At 40.9% G+C, this 17,423-nt stretch overlaps 1 protein-coding gene across 13 annotated transcripts in view; it reads right to left on the bottom strand.

The window, feature by feature from the left end:
- Positions 1-17,423, bottom strand: part of znf276 (zinc finger protein 276) — a 39,177-nt gene that overhangs the window by 5,618 nt on the left and 16,136 nt on the right. For 3 of the 13 annotated variants that reach the window (XM_088997573.1, XM_088997576.1, XM_088997574.1), the window contains exons 6-10: positions 10,776-10,845; positions 8,657-8,767; positions 4,278-4,353; positions 1,194-1,311; positions 429-528 (exon numbers count right to left, since the gene is read on the bottom strand). In XM_088997573.1, the coding sequence (XP_088853699.1) occupies positions 429-528; positions 1,194-1,311; positions 4,278-4,353; positions 8,657-8,767; positions 10,776-10,845 (475 nt within the window). Of the gene's footprint in view, positions 1-428; positions 529-1,193; positions 1,312-2,041; positions 2,582-4,277; positions 4,354-6,823; positions 8,237-8,656; positions 8,768-10,775; positions 10,846-17,423 lie in introns of those variants that run through there. The other 10 variants (XR_016115108.1, XR_016115109.1, XM_088997578.1 and 7 more) reach the window with 10 other exon arrangements.

The following is a 17,423-nucleotide window of genomic DNA, read 5'->3' as shown; positions in this document are numbered from 1 at the left end:
GATAATACTACTGATGACTTTCTTCTGTCTGCCTCCATGTGTGGAAATTGGATGTTCTCTCTGGGTCCTCTACACAGGGAGTCCGGAGCAGGTATTGAAGCCCCGACTTCTGCACTGTGAAGTCGACATGCTAACCATCGCATAGATTCTTTTTTCATTATTTCAGTGAAACATGAACATAAACCGGCAAACAAATCACCAAATGGCAACCAAAATACTATTTAAAAGCATGGAATCTCTATTTTTAAAGGAAATTAAATGTTGAACAAATGATTGGTAAATCTGCATTCTGAATGCGTAACTGCAGTAAGTAAAGTTATAAAATCACCTTAATTATTCTCAATCAAGAGGTCGATATTTCTTCAGGAGATGCTAGTTTTTAACATCAAGACTATATTTATGGCAACATTTTCAAAAAGGGTACTTACTGCAGTGGTTTCACACCCGAATGTCTCATTTGGTGAACTAAAAGATGTTTCCTTTGTTTAAAAGTTTGTCCACACTGGTCACAGATGTAGTTCCTCTCTTCTGAAAAAGCAACAAGATCGTCTAAACACTATGTTTCATTAACAGCTGAATTCAGAATATCCATCCATCAAATAAGTTATCGAGAACTTTGCTTCCAACCTATTTAATTAATTTTGAAAATCTATTTTGCAATTTTACAAAACAGCCATCACAGTTTATTTTTTAAACGTGCAATTTGCTTCATCACCAACCTGTGCATTGTGACTGATCACAAGAAATCATCAATCAGGAAAAAAAATATTCGCTTATCATTATTTGATAAAATTATAGTCATTAATTATAGTAATGTATTGTAAATTACAGAGGTACCTCGGTTTACGAACCCCTTGGTTGACGAACTGTTCGGTTTACGAACGATAAATTTCTGAAAATTTTACCTTGGCATACAAACTATATATATATATATATATATATATATATATATATATATATATATATATATATATATATATATATATATATATATATATACACACACACACTAATATTGATGCAGCTTTTCAAAACTATATACATAAATAATTAAAATAACGTGTGAAACCGGAGAATTTAAAAATGATCTTTCGTAAATTGAAGTTCTACTCTAAAAATATCAACACAAATTCTTGCTGTGAACCACTAGACAGAAATTTGACGGTTGAACTAATTGGTGAAACAAAACATACCTGTGTGGATCTGCTTTACATGTCGTTGCAAGTAACGGTCAATGGTGAAGACTTTATTGCATCCAGGATGTGGACAGGGTCGTTCTCTTACCTCTTCATGATGCTCTTTGACATGCTTCTACAGGAAAAGATAGAGGTAAATAATAAAAAATATATATATAAAAAAAAAGATATATAAAAAAAATATATACAATCTCACCACTGCCTCCGTGACCACACGTACACGCGTGCACACACGCACACACTTTTTTGAGATAAATAGATAACTTCAATGTCTCAATCACTTGTCATGTGCCCTTGAGTATTAATTATGCTTGACGCCTTGTGCTGTTCACAAGTCAACATATTGTCCACTGAGGCATAGCTGGTTCTCGTGTACTGAAAAATAGTCTAGTCTAGAGCCTCTACACCACAGTTGTCAAACTCCGGCTCTCGAGGGTCGCCATCCCGAATGTTTTCCAAGTCACCCTATTGCAACACATCCGATTCAAATGAACAGGCTTGCGCAGAGTTTGCTGATGATCTGATCATTTGAATCAGGTGATTTGCAACAAGGAGACTTGGAAAACATGCAGGACAGTGGCTCTCCAGGACCTGACTTTGATACACCTGCTCAACACGGTCACCCGCCTGATCCAAGTTTTTTTTTTGATTTGAGTCTGGAGAAAGTACAGGGCATTGAATTTGATCTAAAGGAATGAGCTGGAGCATTATCATGCATGAAGATGAAATTAGGCCCGTGTTGATCATGAAAGGGCAAAATCGCTGGATAATGTTTTTCAGGTCATATGGGCTTGTCACGAGACGTTTCCCAAAGTGAAAGGCAGTTCTGAACCAACTGGACACACCTCTCCACACTGTAACACCACCAAAAGCCCATCTGGCGAAAACCTTCACTGATGCATAGCGCTCTCCTTGATGTATTCAACATGGTTGGCAGCACTGAGAACAGCACTGAGGCTCACTGGTCCCTCTTCCTGCGTGAATGCTCCTTGATTCAGGTAAGACGATGACGCTTGTTCCTGGTGGTGCGGTCTGCGACCCTTGCAGGTTGTCTAGCACAGAGACCACGCTGATATCAATATTTTGGAATGGTCTGCCGTGACACTTGGCTGTCTCTCACCTCCTTGAAATGCACCTGGAATAGAATGCCATTCATCTACCTGCTTCTCAGAGCATTGTTCAAAACGAAGGCAATCAGCATGGGGTGTTGCCAAAGGACGTCCACTTCCATATCTTTTTGTGCCTCTTCCAGTCTCTCATTATGCATGTTGCTAGCTGCTGATGACTGATGAAGTTTAGCAGCCAAATAGGTCTCAGAACATCCTGTTAGAAGCACCATAATGGCAAGGTACTGATGATCCGTTGTTCTGTGTCATCTTGGTCCCCTGAACAGGCATTTCCCAGCTGTGAATTTTGCCATTAAGATTCTGGTTCGAGGATAGCAACTTTCTGAATGTAAACTCACTTTACATTCAGAAATTACATGCATTGTCTGTTGTCAATTGTCTGTCTTTTTTTAGCCACATTATAAGTGCCTTGCACGCTAGGTCCGAGAGGACATTAATTTCATCTGTGCTGTATGTAATGCATATTAGCATATTTGGATTGGATTGGATATGCCTTTATTAGTCTCACAGTGGAGAAATTATATTATATTATTATTATATTTGACAATAAAGCTGACTTTGACTTTGTGTATTTGTACTGAAACCTTAAAGGACAATCGACACAATTTTTTTGGTTTCCTAACTGACATTAGAAAAACGTTTTATAGCATCTAAAATACCCAAAACACGCAGGCTGATATTTTTAGTCAAATGCAAAACACAAATAAAAATGACTTAGAGTGTGCTAAAACTGCAAAAAAATTGAGCATTTTCAGAAAGTCCCACCCCCAGTTTGTGACGTCACGCCAAGACGTCTTGCCTTGCTCGAGAATCAAAACAATGGCTTCAGATTCGGAGAAGATGCTTTCTTGTTACTCATCCAGTTATGAATATGATTCAAAAAGTTCTGAATAGGAAAGCATAAATGTTTGCAATCAATTAAAGAAGTTCTTCCGGGTCATTTTGTGGCATCAGGGCTGATGTGTAGCGACCCAGAAAATGCAGAAGATGGCACCCAAGCGCCGTTGGAAATGGGCTGATTTGTCTGCTGGGAATTTGTGTCAGCGAATATCAAATACTTGTCTTGGTGCAACACACAACGATTCATCATCGCATTATTTATGTGTCTAATTTCGCCATCAACACGAAGTTTTCAGACCAAACAAAGTACCGCAAAATGCATTGTGTGTCGCTTTCTCGGTCAGGGACGTTCCTGACGTGACGTCAGGAATCGTCACCAACTCAAAAAAAAGACTTCCTGAATATTCAGCGCGAGTCTTAAAACGTAAAATATAGCTATATGTGGTGGAATCTTTGTAAAATACGCTCAGTAGAAGTCATTTGAAGTGATTTTACAAATTATGGAGATAACTTGTCCGGAGGGGTCGGTTGTCCTTTAAACATTTGGGTGTAGTTGGACAGTAAGGTCATCCAGCCGGTTAATGTCACACTCATTCTAAACATACAGCTGATGTCATCAATGCGGAGGTGCTGATTGACCATTGCTCCACTTTTGAACCCAAAACCACTCATGGTTATGATCTCATTGGGTGGATTCAGGCCTATGCAGAACAGCAGGGGGACACAGCATCTCCTTGGAATATTCTACATTTGATATTCATCTGAGCAACTGTCTTTCGGTTAGCCGCCAGAGTTTTAGTCCACAGCCGCATTGAGACAAGGTGGATATTCACATCAATTCTCACAGAGAAGTGAATTCTTGATTCAAAAATCAGAGAATAATTTTCACATAATCAGTGCTTTAAGGGCTCTAGTTTAAAACACGACTGGGCGACTTGGGATTGTTTTGTGCTGGAGGGTCACATCTATTCCATTGCACAGCAGCTGGTGAAAGTGATTCACAATTATTACCATTTCGAACTGTGACTGACTTGTGGTTAAATCAAGATGATGTTTCCAACAGCATAGAACTAGAGTTCAGTGCCAGACAGCCAAGAGTAGTAATGTTTCTGACCTTTAAACCATCCGGAGCTCTATAGACAGCAATGCAGCCTTGATAAAGACACTTGTAGATGTTAGGCAGATCCTCCCTGCATACGGAACACAAAACAGTTGTTTTACTTTGAACATATAGCACTGTATAAACCTACCTACTATTTTGATCACAATGACAACCCCATTAGGCAGTCATCAGAATGAGAATTCAGTGTGGAACTAATATTTATATATACAGTGCCTTGCAAAAGTATTCTGCCCCCTTGAATCTTTCAACCACATTTCAGGCTTCAAACATAAATATATGAAATGTATTTATTTTTGTCAAGAATCAACAACAAGTGGGACACAATCGTGAGGTGGGACAACATTTATTGGATAATGTAAACTTTTTTAACAAATAAAAAACTGAAAAGTGGGGCGTGCAATATTATTCGGCCCCTTCACTTTCAGTGCAGCAAACTCACTCCAGAAGTTCAGTGAGGATCTCTGAATGATCCAATGTTGTCCTAACTGACTGATGATGATAAATAGAATCCACCTGTGTGTAACCAAGTCTCCGTAGAAATGCACCTGCTCTTTGATCGTCTCAGGGTTCTGTTTGAAGTGCAGAGAGTATCATGAAAACCAAGGAACACACCAGGTAGGTCCCAAATACTGTTGTGAAGTTTAAAGCCGGATTTGGATACAAAAACATTTCCCAAGCTTTAAACATCTCAAGGAGCACTGTGCAACACTGTGGAGATATTTACATTTCACAGCAGCAAAGTGATGAAAGGATGAAAGTAGGAAAACAAAATACATTTGGGTTACGTTTAATACGTTAGGGCCTGCTTTTCGTCAGCAGGGACAGTTAAGATGGTTAAAATTGACAGGAAGATGGATGGAGCCAAATACAGGAACATTCTGGAAGAAAACCTGTTGGTATCTGCACAAGACCTGAGACAGGGACAAAGATTTATCTTGCAACCGGACAATGATCTCAAACGTAAAGCCAAATCTACAATGGAATGGTTCAGAAATAAACATATCCAGGTGTTAGAATGGCCAAGTCAAAGTCAAGACCTGAATTCAATAGAGAATCTGAAGACTGCTGTTCACTAACACTCTCCATCCACCCTCACAGAGCTCGAGCTGTTTTGCAAGGAAGAATGGGCAAGAATGTCAGTTTCTCGATGTGCAAAACTGATAGAAACATACCCCAAGTGAATTGCAGCTGTAATTGGGGCAAAAGGTCGCGCTACAAAGTATTAAAGCAAGGGGCCACATAATATTGCACGTCCCACTTTTCAGTTTTTTATTTGTTAAAAAAGTTTCAATTATCTAATAAATGTTGTTCCACTTCACGATTGTGTCCTACTTGTTGATTCTTGACACAAAAAAAAAAATCTTTATATTTGAAGCCTGAAATGTGGCGAAAGGTTGCAAGAGTCAACGGGGCCGAATACTTTTGCAAGGCACTGTATATGGAGACACCTCGAGACGACAATCCAAGGTGTACGTAATATTTTGGCCTGGGGAAGACTGGGGAAGACGATTTGTGGTGTACGTGATGTGTTGGCCAAAATTGTGTCTCTATTGAAGAAACTTAGGGAGGAGAGTCAGGGTTGCGACTAATGTTTTGACAAATATGGCCTTCCCATTGGGGGTACTGAGGGCGGAAAATCCGGAAGCCCGATTGGAGGTGCCAATGAACAAGAATATAATATTTTGGCCAGTCTGGCCAATTGAGAACGCAGCAAAGTTATGAAAGGAAGAGGAAAAGAAAAAGAATAAGTCGAAAAACAAAACCTAAGAGCTACTGTAGAGGCATAATCCCGAATATTTTGATAAATATTGTCAGGTTTTGTCTGTTGTGTGTTAGTCAATTAAGTCTGCCATATATTTAATCTTTTGTTGGGTTATTGACTTTGCTTGTTGTAGACTTCAGTTTTTCGTGCGCTTTTCAGAAAATACATATTCTTATTAGTACATGTTGTTTGAGCCTGCATTTCTGTAATGTAAAATATATATATATATATATATATATTTTTGGCCCAGGACCTGACAAATATGGCCAATCCACTGAGGACACTGACACACAATAAGGTGAACAATTTAAATTAAGAATGAGTTGACTTGGTCAAATAATGTAGAAACTAGTGAAGAAAATAAATGTAAATTATTCATATTTTGTGGGTATTTTAACAGTGAAACATTTTTCTATGTGGAGATTTTTGGCTTTGTTTTGGATAAACCGAGCGGTTTAAAGTTGGACAATTTGACTCACCCCAAAATTGTTCTTTAAAAAAAACATTTGAAAGAAAATACATTGGATTTTTGGTGATGGTAGAGATGCATTGAACAGTTTAAAGTAGCAACGGTTAGAATCAGTCATAAAATATAGAAATCGGGAGAAGGAACCTGCTATCCTAGTTGTAAAGTTTGAATCTTTTGTGTTTACCGTATTTTCCAGTGTAGAAGGTGCACTGGAGTATAAGGTACACCCCCAATGAATGGTGTATTTTCAAACGTTTTCCATATTTAAGGTGCACTGGGACCGCAAGGCGCACCTTCAATGAATGAAAAAAAAAAATCCAAGTATAATATATAAATATATAACAGTTTTCCAAATATCAGGCACACCACATTATAAGGCGCCACAGTAGACACTGGGTCTGTGTAAGCTCTCAGTCGTACAGGAGTGGTCCATCGATGAGAAGGTTTCTTCAGCCGTCATCTGTACAAATTTGAAGGTTTCGGACATTTCGCCTCCTATCCAAGAGGCTTCGTCAGCGAAATAAAGTCTGACTGGTCGTATCGGCCCTATCAGCACTATTTCTGCCTCAGGAGTCAGGAATGTAGGAACAATCAGTGGGGCCACAGGGAGTGGTTCTCTGCTCCCCCCAACCTGAGAGTAGGGACCTATCATACCTGTGTCCGGCGCCGCCATGTCTGGACATTAGGGATATATAAATAGGGCCGATACGACCAGTCAGACTTTAGTTCGCTGACGAAGCCTCTTGGATAGGAGGCGAAACGTCCGATACCATGAAAAAGTACAGATGACGGCTGAAGAAACCTTCTCATCAATGGCTTGAATGTTTGACATTTAAGGTTGATGTATTTCAATTATTAAAAAGATCGGAGGCTGCCATTGAAATTGGTACGTGAGCAGTGTTAATTTACTTGATTCTCTTCAATCTATTTTATAATTGTCATGTTATTTGTTATTTAGTTTTTTTGTTCTTTTGACTTCAAGACGGCGCCGCGAGAGTGGCTGCCTTTCCAGCAGCTTCTGTATTTTGCTTTTCTACTTTCATTTCTTTTTTGTTCTAGCAACTTAGATTGAAACTTGAGAAAATTAAAACATTGTCATTTAGGTCCGACCTGCACAGGTTGTTAGTCAATATGTAATTAAAAGACAAGAGATATTTTCCACAGATTAAACATAAAAAAACTAAAAACTACACAAAGCATACCAAGTGTTGGAACTCAGCACATTTATGAAACAAAAATTGGCTGGCAGCAGCAATGGGATGTAATTCATAGATGAATAATAAAGAATAGCACAAGCCTGGCCAAAATAAACATGCGGATCAAACCTCTCAAGATGGAGGACACGGATTTGCTTTGGCGACCCCTTGAAAGGAAAAGCCGAAAGGAAAAGAAGAAACATTGAAAATTCCAATACTGGATGCAGTCAAACTTTTGGTTGTGACAGAACCAGGCAGACCTACATCTGGTGCTTGATTATTCTGTCGGATACCGTGTCAGAAAATGGGAGGGGGCTTGGACCCAGTTGTACATGTGAACAAAATATTTCACAATTTATGTGTTCAAAATTTAGAATTGTCAAAAAAATATACAATAATGGCTCCTGCAAAACACAATTGCTGACCTTACAGGCTCTAAATATTCTCTTGAAAAAATAAGCGCCACCTGCTGGTAGTTTTGGTTTGACATGATTCGTTAAGTCCCCACGGAGTTGCAAAAAACCTGGAAAAATTAAATCAAGAATTATGTCATTTTAAAGTGATTTCTGAGTGAGCACAGGCTAAAAAAATGTGGGTCCTAAAATCAAATTTTTATGAGTTTTATAAATGTGCCACTTAGCAGTTTTTTGACGACGATACTAGTGCAGCGTGTTCTACCGGAAACAAATTCCTTGTGTGTTCTACATACTTGGCAATAAAGATGATTCTGATTATGATGTTTTTTTCATGTTTGAAATTGGGTTGCCATGGGTCAAAACCTTTGCACACCATGTCCCCACCATGTAGCAATGCGTGTGTGTGTGTGTGTGTGTGTGTGTGTGTGTGTGTGTGTGTGTGTGTGTGTGTGTGTGTGTGTGTGTGTGTGTGTGTGTGTGTGTGTGTGCATGCATTGATAAATTTGTAAGACATGGTATGCGTTTACCCTTTTGGCTTGAACTTTCTCTTCCAGCCAGGTTTTGGTCCAGGTTTCTTTCTTACTTTTCGTTCTTCTGAGGTATTTGAAATGTGTTGTCGCTTTTTGGGCCGAGTTGCTCTGCAAGGGAGAATTGGATTTACCTAAGAAGAGGGGTTCATGGACAGAGCCTTGGGGCACACCAGAAGATACAGGAGAGGACTGTGAAGTGAATAAGTTAATTTGGATGAACTGAGAGAAGCCAGTGAGATAAGAGTGGGACCAACATAGGGGCGTCTGCCTGTTTGCCTGTGGACCCTTTATAGCGTGGAGCAGTGTGAAAAAAAAAATCAACCATCGGAAAACCGGTCTGCTGCGTAAAGGAGCACAAGCTCGGGAGTGACTTGACCTCTCAGTGACTTGCTATGTTTTTGTAACTAGCCCTGTTAGTGAGTGGTAACGTGTTTCTTTCGTGTCTCAGTAACTTGGTATGTTTTTGTACCCAGACATTTTAGTGAGTGCTAACATGTTGCTGCTGTTACTGCCGTTTCTCAGTGCATGTTTTTTAACCAGCCCTGTTCGGGCTGTGTTTCTACCGTAATGCTTGTTGTGTTGCTGCCGCGTTACAGGCACTGTTTTGATACAAAATTTCAGATACAGTAAAAAGTCTCGTTATATCGATATCGGTTATATCGATAGTACCGCTTATTACGATACTATTTTCATTTCCCTTGCACATTTCTAGTCTTTTTATGTATAATTAGTACCGTTTAGTACGATACACGGTGATTACGATAATCCAGTTATTACGGTGCTCCTTTTCATCCCCCGCCGGCCATTTTTGTTGTTTATATCGATATATCGGTCGCGCCATTGGTCGACTTGGTCACGTGTCTTGGTTACGTGAGCCGCCATCGGTCGCGCCATTGGTCGACTTGGTCACATGAGCCGCCATCGGTCGCGCTATTGGTCGACTTGGCCGTGTGACTTTGTCACGTGACACGCCATCGGTCGCGCCATTGGTCGTCTTGGTCACTGTCTTGGTTACGTGCCCAGCACCCATGTAGCAGAGCCATTTTCATTTTCAGACACTAGCTCGTGTGTAGCAGACCAGATTGAAGTGTTTGTGTTAAAAGTGGGAAGCAGAAGAAGATTGATGACTTTTTTAAATTGTATACATAATACAGTAAGATGTAAGCGTTGCAGTTTCCCTGTTGTGTTATGTACATGCCCACTGTACTGTATATGAATGCAATCGTGTTTTGCAACAATGTTTCTTGTTTTGTCTGCTGAAGCGCGATGATTTTAAAAATTATTTACATTCCATACTGTGTATTAAAGGACAACCGATGTCACTTTTTATTCAAATAAAAAGCAAATAAAAATGACTTCACGCCAAGACGTCTTGCATTGCTTGTGAATCCAAACAATGGCTTCAGATTCGGATAATATGCTTTCTTGTTACACATCCAGTTATGAATATGATTCAAATACACTGTAGTTCTGAAGATTAAAGCATACATTTTTACAATCATTAAAGAATTATATTTGCCATTTTGAGGCAACATTGGGGGAGCATCTCTCACCCAAAAAAAAAATAAAAATGGGAGCTCATGGCCAGCTCCGTTTCTTATATGGCGCTTGGCTGCCCTCTTTTGGCGGCTTTTGTTTAATGCAGTTCGGCGCAGGATCGGATATATCGATAGTCCCGGTTATATCGATATTTTTTCCAACTCCCGAGAATATCGATATAACGAGACTTTACTGTACATTATTAAAACTTTCTGTGTACCGTCTTTCTTTATAAACATCTCAGTTTTCGATCTGGGCACATGCGGTTTATAGACAGGTGCGGTTTATGTATGTACAAAATGTTTTTTCCTTTAAAAATGTAGTGGGTGAGGCTAATAATCAGGTGTGCTCTGTAGACGGGAAATTACGGTGATAGAAAAATACCTTTCAATTACAATTAATGGCAACCTTTTGTAGGAGTAATTTCAGATACAGTAGACCTTAAAAAAAGATTCTTGAAGAGAACATTTGTTGTTGCTTTTTGATGGAGTACACATTTATGCTGAGCATTGTTGTTGCCATCGCGTTTAGATTCTAAATATAAAGAATTATACAAGTGAGGGAGACTGTAAAATACCTGTCACAATCACAATCATCCTGATTGTCATCTTGCTGCTCTTCGGCTGGAGAAACAGCATGCTCAAGCTCTGCAAATTCAAATCAAAGAAAGAATCAATGTACAAGATCAACATTTGTTTCATCCACTGTCCAAGTGTTGAACCTGTGCGATGCTCAACCTTTTTACTTGTCATTAACCCATCACAAAGTTGTTAATTTTTTTGATCAACCTTGTGTGATTGAGAGCTAAAATTATGATGATTCCAATGGTGAATTCTTTGAAAAGATATGTTTAGCTTTATTAAGATCAAAATATGTTTGATTCCCCCTTTCATCCATCCTTAAATAATTAGAACAATTAGGTTGAGTTCCTTTTTCTTGTTTTGACTTTATAGAGCAGTATGGAATATTTGGACTGTAATAATTTAGTTTCACGAGACTAATATAAACAAACACTGGTTGAAATTCATTCACTTTACGAGAATGAAACGGGTCAATTATCGTGCCCTAATCATATTTTTTGCCCACCCAAATCACCGTTGGCCTGAATGCCAACAATGCATTGCCACATAGCACTGAGGCATTTCACACAATAACTCTATAACAGGGGTCGGGAACCTATGGCTCGTGAGCCATATATAGCTCTTTTGAGGATTGCATCTGGCTCGCGGATGAAACTAAATACAGACTTCCGGTATGTCAGTGAGACGGTAAGCAGCAAACACACGGAGTGCCCGTGTGTGAAAGCTTGCGAGAGTAAACGAACAGAAAGTCGACCACGACTATGCAACAGAAGTGGCGGCCAAATCTCTGCCACTCAAGGGGCCTTCTCATTAGGAGAGGCTACACCCATCACCCACCAACAGGGGAAATGGGATTTAAACGGGGAACCCCTAAATGCTTACACAATGCATACACATGGGTAACAAAATAAAAAGCTAAGAATTACAACACAACATAGAAATATTAAAGTGGTGTCATTAAATGTGAACGGCATCAACAACCCAGTAAAAAGGGGGAAAGTGTTAACAAAATTAAGAAAGGAAGAGATACAAGTATGTAAGTAGTATGTCATCACAAAGAGGGTACAGCAAGTCCTGAAGAATGAATGACTCTGTGTCTTTGTGTTGTCATATTTGTTATTTTTTCAATTTTTTTTCCCAAGATGGCGGCGCGTGAACACGCAGCGGCTCCCCTCTCCCGGCAAATTGCCGTTTTCATGTTTATGTTTGTTAAAGTAATTATAAGTGCCTTGCATGCTGGGTCCGAGAGGACAGTAATTTCATCTGTGCTGTATGTCATGCATATTAGCATATTTGACAATAAAGCTGACTTTGACTTTGAAGTAATTTTCCTACAAGAAACACACCTAACATCACAAGAACACGGTTCTTGAAAGTGTTCTGATCACTAATACATTCTATAGTTCATTTAAAGAAAGCCACAGGTGGCTATACAGTGAGACCTTGGCTTGGATTGGATTGGATATGCCTTTATTAGTCTCACAGTGGAGAAATTAATACGAACTTAATTGGTTCCCAGACAGAGTGTGTAAGGTGAAAAGTGTGTATCCTAATTTTTTCTTCCCATAGGAAACCATTAAAATGAGAATAATCCGTTCCCAAGTTTCCATGAAATACAATTTTCAACTAAAAAATACCTTATTCTATGTATAATAAGTGTGCTATATGTATAATAAATGTGCTATTGTATTGTAATGAAATAAATACACTGCACTGTATAATAAAGTCACTTTATTTGCATTTGTGATGGTCATTGATGGCTTGATGGAATGGCGTTGGAGGTCAGAGGGAATTGCTGTTTGGAAAGAGAGTCACATTCCATAAGGACAGTAATTAAAGAAATAAACTGTACTGTAAAATAAAGTTGTTTTATTTACCTTTGTGATCCTTTGTCGTTGATGGCTTATGGAAGGAGTCACCTCCCATAAGGACTGTTGGTAACTCATCCTCTGGTGTGGCTTCTCTTCTTTGCTTCTTTGGAGACTCCTCATCATTTTTGGTGATTAAAAACCTCTTAATTGACACCTGTTGCTTTCTGCTTTCTGACTGAGGTCTTACAAAGCTGAGGTATCACATTATCGTTCATCATGTTGATGATTCTCATAGCCACAGTCTTTTCTGGATGGAACTGTTCGATAAAAGCCTGCACATCATTCCACTTTGCCAACATTGCCTTGATGAGCTCACTTGATGCTGCAGCCATCTCCTCCACCTCGCCCTCAGATGTTCTCGAACCATCCGCTGCTGGCTTTAAAATCCTCAATAAGTGCCGAACTCCCAGGTTGCCGCATGGCGATATCTGCGTGAATTAGCCGTGCTTTCTGGCATATAATTGCTTTACTCACGGTGTCGCCAGATAACTGCTTTTCGTTAATCCAAATTAACAGAAGTTTTTCAACTTCTTCGATTGCCTGAGACCGTAGCTTTGACAGCACGGAAACACCTTTTGCAACAGACGCACCTTTGATGGCTTCTCTGTTGCGGAGAATGGTAGCCAATGGTTGACTTAGCAGAGCCGTACTGGGCCACTAAATCACACAAACGCACACTTCGTTCGTGTTTTTCAATTAGACTAAAGTCTCGTTATATCAATATCGTTTATATTGATAATACTGCTTATTACGATACTATTTTCATTTCCCGTGCACATTTCTAGTCTTTTTATGTATAATTAGTTCTGTTTAGTACGATTCATGGTTATTACGATAATCCGGTTACTACGGTGCTCTTTTTCATCTCCCGCCGGCCATTTTGCTATGTTTATAGCAATACAAAAGATACTTAAGGTGAATCGATATTTGCTTAGGGGTTTCTATACAGTACCACCATTATCGAAATCTGTATCGGTCGCGCCGTTGGTCACGTGGCTTGGTCACGTGGTAGAAAATGGCGTCTGCTACACTGCGCAAGGCATGGGAGATGGTCACGTGATTTGGTCATGTAACTTGGTCACGTAACTTGGTCACCTGACCAGCTCCCGTGCCTTGCGCATTGCAGCAGACGCCATTTTCTACCACTTCCGTGTTTTGAACTGTCATACGCGAGCACAATAAAAAAGGCGTAGCAGAGTTTATATACAGTAACTGTTGTTCAACACCAATTAAAACCATGGGGAAACGTAAGAATTGTGATCTCGGAACGAAGTACAAGGCAATAGTGGCTGTCGAGAAGAATCCAACAAGGAAAATCCTACTGTACAAAAAGCATGCTAGATACGCAATCCATGAACCCAATGATAAAATTACATGCCATATCAAGGATCCCCCATTTATGTATTGCCCCCCCACCCTTTTTAATGCAGTTCGGCGCAGGACGGATATATCGATAGTACGGTTATATCGACATTTTTCTGACTCCGAGAATATCGATATCACGAGACTTTACTGTATCTCCTTCTTCTCCTCGACGGTGATTTTGTTTTGTGTATTCTTCGGCTGAACACAAGGGTGTGGTGCGGTCTTTTTCAGTCCCATAATAGCAAAATTACTATCTGTAGTAATTTTGCTATTATGGGACCGAAAAAATATAGTATCTGCAAATACCTCCTCGGAGGGGATCGACGTGTGAATTCAGAGAGAGGGGGTGTGGAAAGGTGCGCCGGCTGGAGCGCTGTTCGGTCGTGTGCTTCCGCCGACGGTCCGAAGATCACTCCGCCAGATCTGAAGATCACTCCGCCAGCCGTGGTGGGTGTGAATCGCAAAAAGTAGAGCGTAATTCAAGGTTTAATTTTCATAAATTTGATGTTCGTAAACCGAAAAGTTCATAAGGTTAGGTGTTCGTAAGCTGAGGCCCCACTGTATTAATAAAAAACAGTGAAATTTGAAATTGACAAAGAACTAAAAAATAAAGGAGGCAGGTATATTGTGTTCAAATGGATGATGGAAGGAGAGAAGGTGAAATAAATCAATGTATATGCGCCACCAGATAGTGCTAAAAGCTTTTTTGAGAATCTTTTCACCTACCCGGATTCCGTCTCCTTCGGGCCGACCGTGACATGGAGCAATCGGGGAAATCCAAAGGCGGTGGACTATGCTTCTACATCAACGAAGAATGGTGCACCGATGTCAGGATGCTCGACGCACACTGCAGCCCGGGCTTGGAATCGCTGTCTCTCAACTGCAAGCCATTCTACTCGCCACAAGAGTTCGCTTCCTTTATTTTCGTTGCCGTGTACATCGCACCACAAGCTAATGCTAACGCGTGTATACAAACGCGAGCGGACCATGTAAACCAACTCGAACTAAAATATCCAGAATCACCCCTGATCATTTTGGGCGATTTTAATCAAACATGTTTAAACCGTGACCTTCCCAAAGATAAGCAGCATATTGACTGTTTCGCCAGAGGATAAAACATTCTAGATCATTGTTACACAGCACTCAAAGGCGCATACCGGTCTGTTGCGCATGCAGCTTTGGGTCTTTCTGACCACTATTTAATCCACTTAATTCCCACATACAAACAGAAACTCAAATACCATGCCCCCAAGCAGTGTACAACAATGGTATGGCTGATGAGTTAAATACATTCTTTAGCCGATTTGAAAAGGACACCCCCATTTCCCTGGTCTGCCCACCATTACCAGAAACTACCGTATCTCCGCCCTCTGCCCTACAGATCCACAAACTGGACGTTAGACGGCTCTTCAAGCAGCAGAAGATCAAGAAAGCTGCAGGACCTGACAGAGTGTCCCCCTCCTGCCTGAAAGTCTGCGCTGACCAGCTGGCTCCGGTCTTCACACAAATCTTCAACAGATCCCTGGAGCAGTGTGAAGTCCCAACCTGCTTCAAACACTCTACTATCGTCCCAGTTCCAAAGAAACCAGCACCCTCGGGATTGAACGACTATAGACCTGTTGCTCTGACGTCTGTGGTCATGAAGTCCTTTGAACGCCTCGTGCTGAACCATCTAAAGAACATCACCGGACCTCTGCTAGATCCCCTTCAGTTTGCCTACCGGGCAAACAGGTCTGTGGAGGATGCAGTCAACATCGGACTGCACCACATCCTCGACCACCTTGACAACACAGGAACCTACGCAAGAATCCTGTTTGTGGACTACAGCTCTGCGTTCAATAACATCATCCCAGAACTCCTCATCCCCAAACTTCTCCAGCTTGGTGTGTCCCCTACGATTTGCCAGTGGACCCTGAGCTTCCTGACAGGACGGACACAACAGGTCAGACTGGGAAATATATCATCCACAACACGAACCACGAGCACTGGAGCCCCGCAGGGATGCGTCCTCTCTCCATTGCTCTTCTCTCTCCACACGAACGACTGCACCTCAACGCACCCATCTGTCAAATTCATAAAGTTCGCAGACGACACCACGGTCATCGGTCTCATCAAAGACGGCGACGAGTCTGCGTACCGACAACAAGTGGAGCAGCTGGAGCTCTGGTGCAGCTGTCACAACCTGGAGCGCTCAAGACAGTTGAGATGATCGTGGACTTCAGGAAACATCCATCACCACAGCTACCTCTCACACTATCCAACTGCCTTGTGTCAACCGTTGAGACCTTCAAGTTCCTGGGAATCACAGGCTCCCAGGACATGAAGTGGGAGGTCAACACCAACTCTGTCTTGAGAAAGGCCCAACAGAGAATGTACTTCCTGAGGCTGCTAAAGAAGCATGGCCTTGCACAGGAGGTGCTGCAACATTTCTACACGGCTGTCATAGAATCCATCCTGTGTTCTTCCATCACCGTTTGGTTTGGGGCTGCCACAAAAATGGACAAAATCCGACTTCAACGGACAGTTAGGATGGCGGAAAAAATCATTGGCACCGCCCTACCCACTCTCGAGGACTTGCACACTGCAAGAATCCAAACTAGGGCGCGGAAAATCCTACTGGACTCTCCACACCCTGCCCACCACCTTTTCCAGCTACTCCCCTCAGGCAGGCGCTACCGATCCATGCGCACCAAATCCAGCAGACATTTAAACAGCTTCTTCCCCCAAGCCATTAACTATTTGAACTCTTTGAACTCTTTCAACAGTAGCCAAAATGGAACTGTATAGTGCCACTTAGCAGTTTTTTTGACGACGATACTAGTGCAGCGTGTTCTACCGGAAACAAATTCCTTGTGTGTTCTACATACTTGGCAATAAAGATGATTCTGATTCTGATTCTGATGTTATAGCGGTGGAAATGGATGGGATCGTGATATGTGGAGGAGACTTCAACGTGGTGCTCAACCATGACCTAGATACAACAAGCACAAAGAAATCTAGATTACACATAACCATGTACATTAACACACAAATAAAACAACTCGGGATAATAGATGTATGGAGGGACTCACACACGTTACATAGAGACTACACACATTACTCCCATCCACACGCAATCTATGCTAGAATAGAATATTTTTTCAGGAAGATCGAAGACAAACACAGAGTGGAAGAATGTGGGATTGGTGTCACAGATGTATCAGACCACAGTGCCGTTTATATGACAGTGAAATCGAACAGTGGAAGGAAAAACACAACTTGGAGATTGAACACAGGGTTATTGAATGACAAGGAACTAGTACAGGAACTAAAGGGAGTTATAATCAAATATAAGGAAGAAAATGATAATGGTGAAGTGAATCCAAATATTGTGTGGGATGCACTGAAAGCAGTTATAAGAGGGGAATG

The sequence above is a fragment of the Hippocampus bargibanti genome, linkage group LG05 (assembly GCF_051943395.1).
Source record: "Hippocampus bargibanti isolate YZ-2025 linkage group LG05, ASM5194339v1, whole genome shotgun sequence".
In the NCBI taxonomy this organism is placed as follows: domain Eukaryota; kingdom Metazoa; phylum Chordata; class Actinopteri; order Syngnathiformes; family Syngnathidae; genus Hippocampus; species Hippocampus bargibanti.
This window is presented reverse-complemented; position numbering and strand designations above follow the sequence as displayed.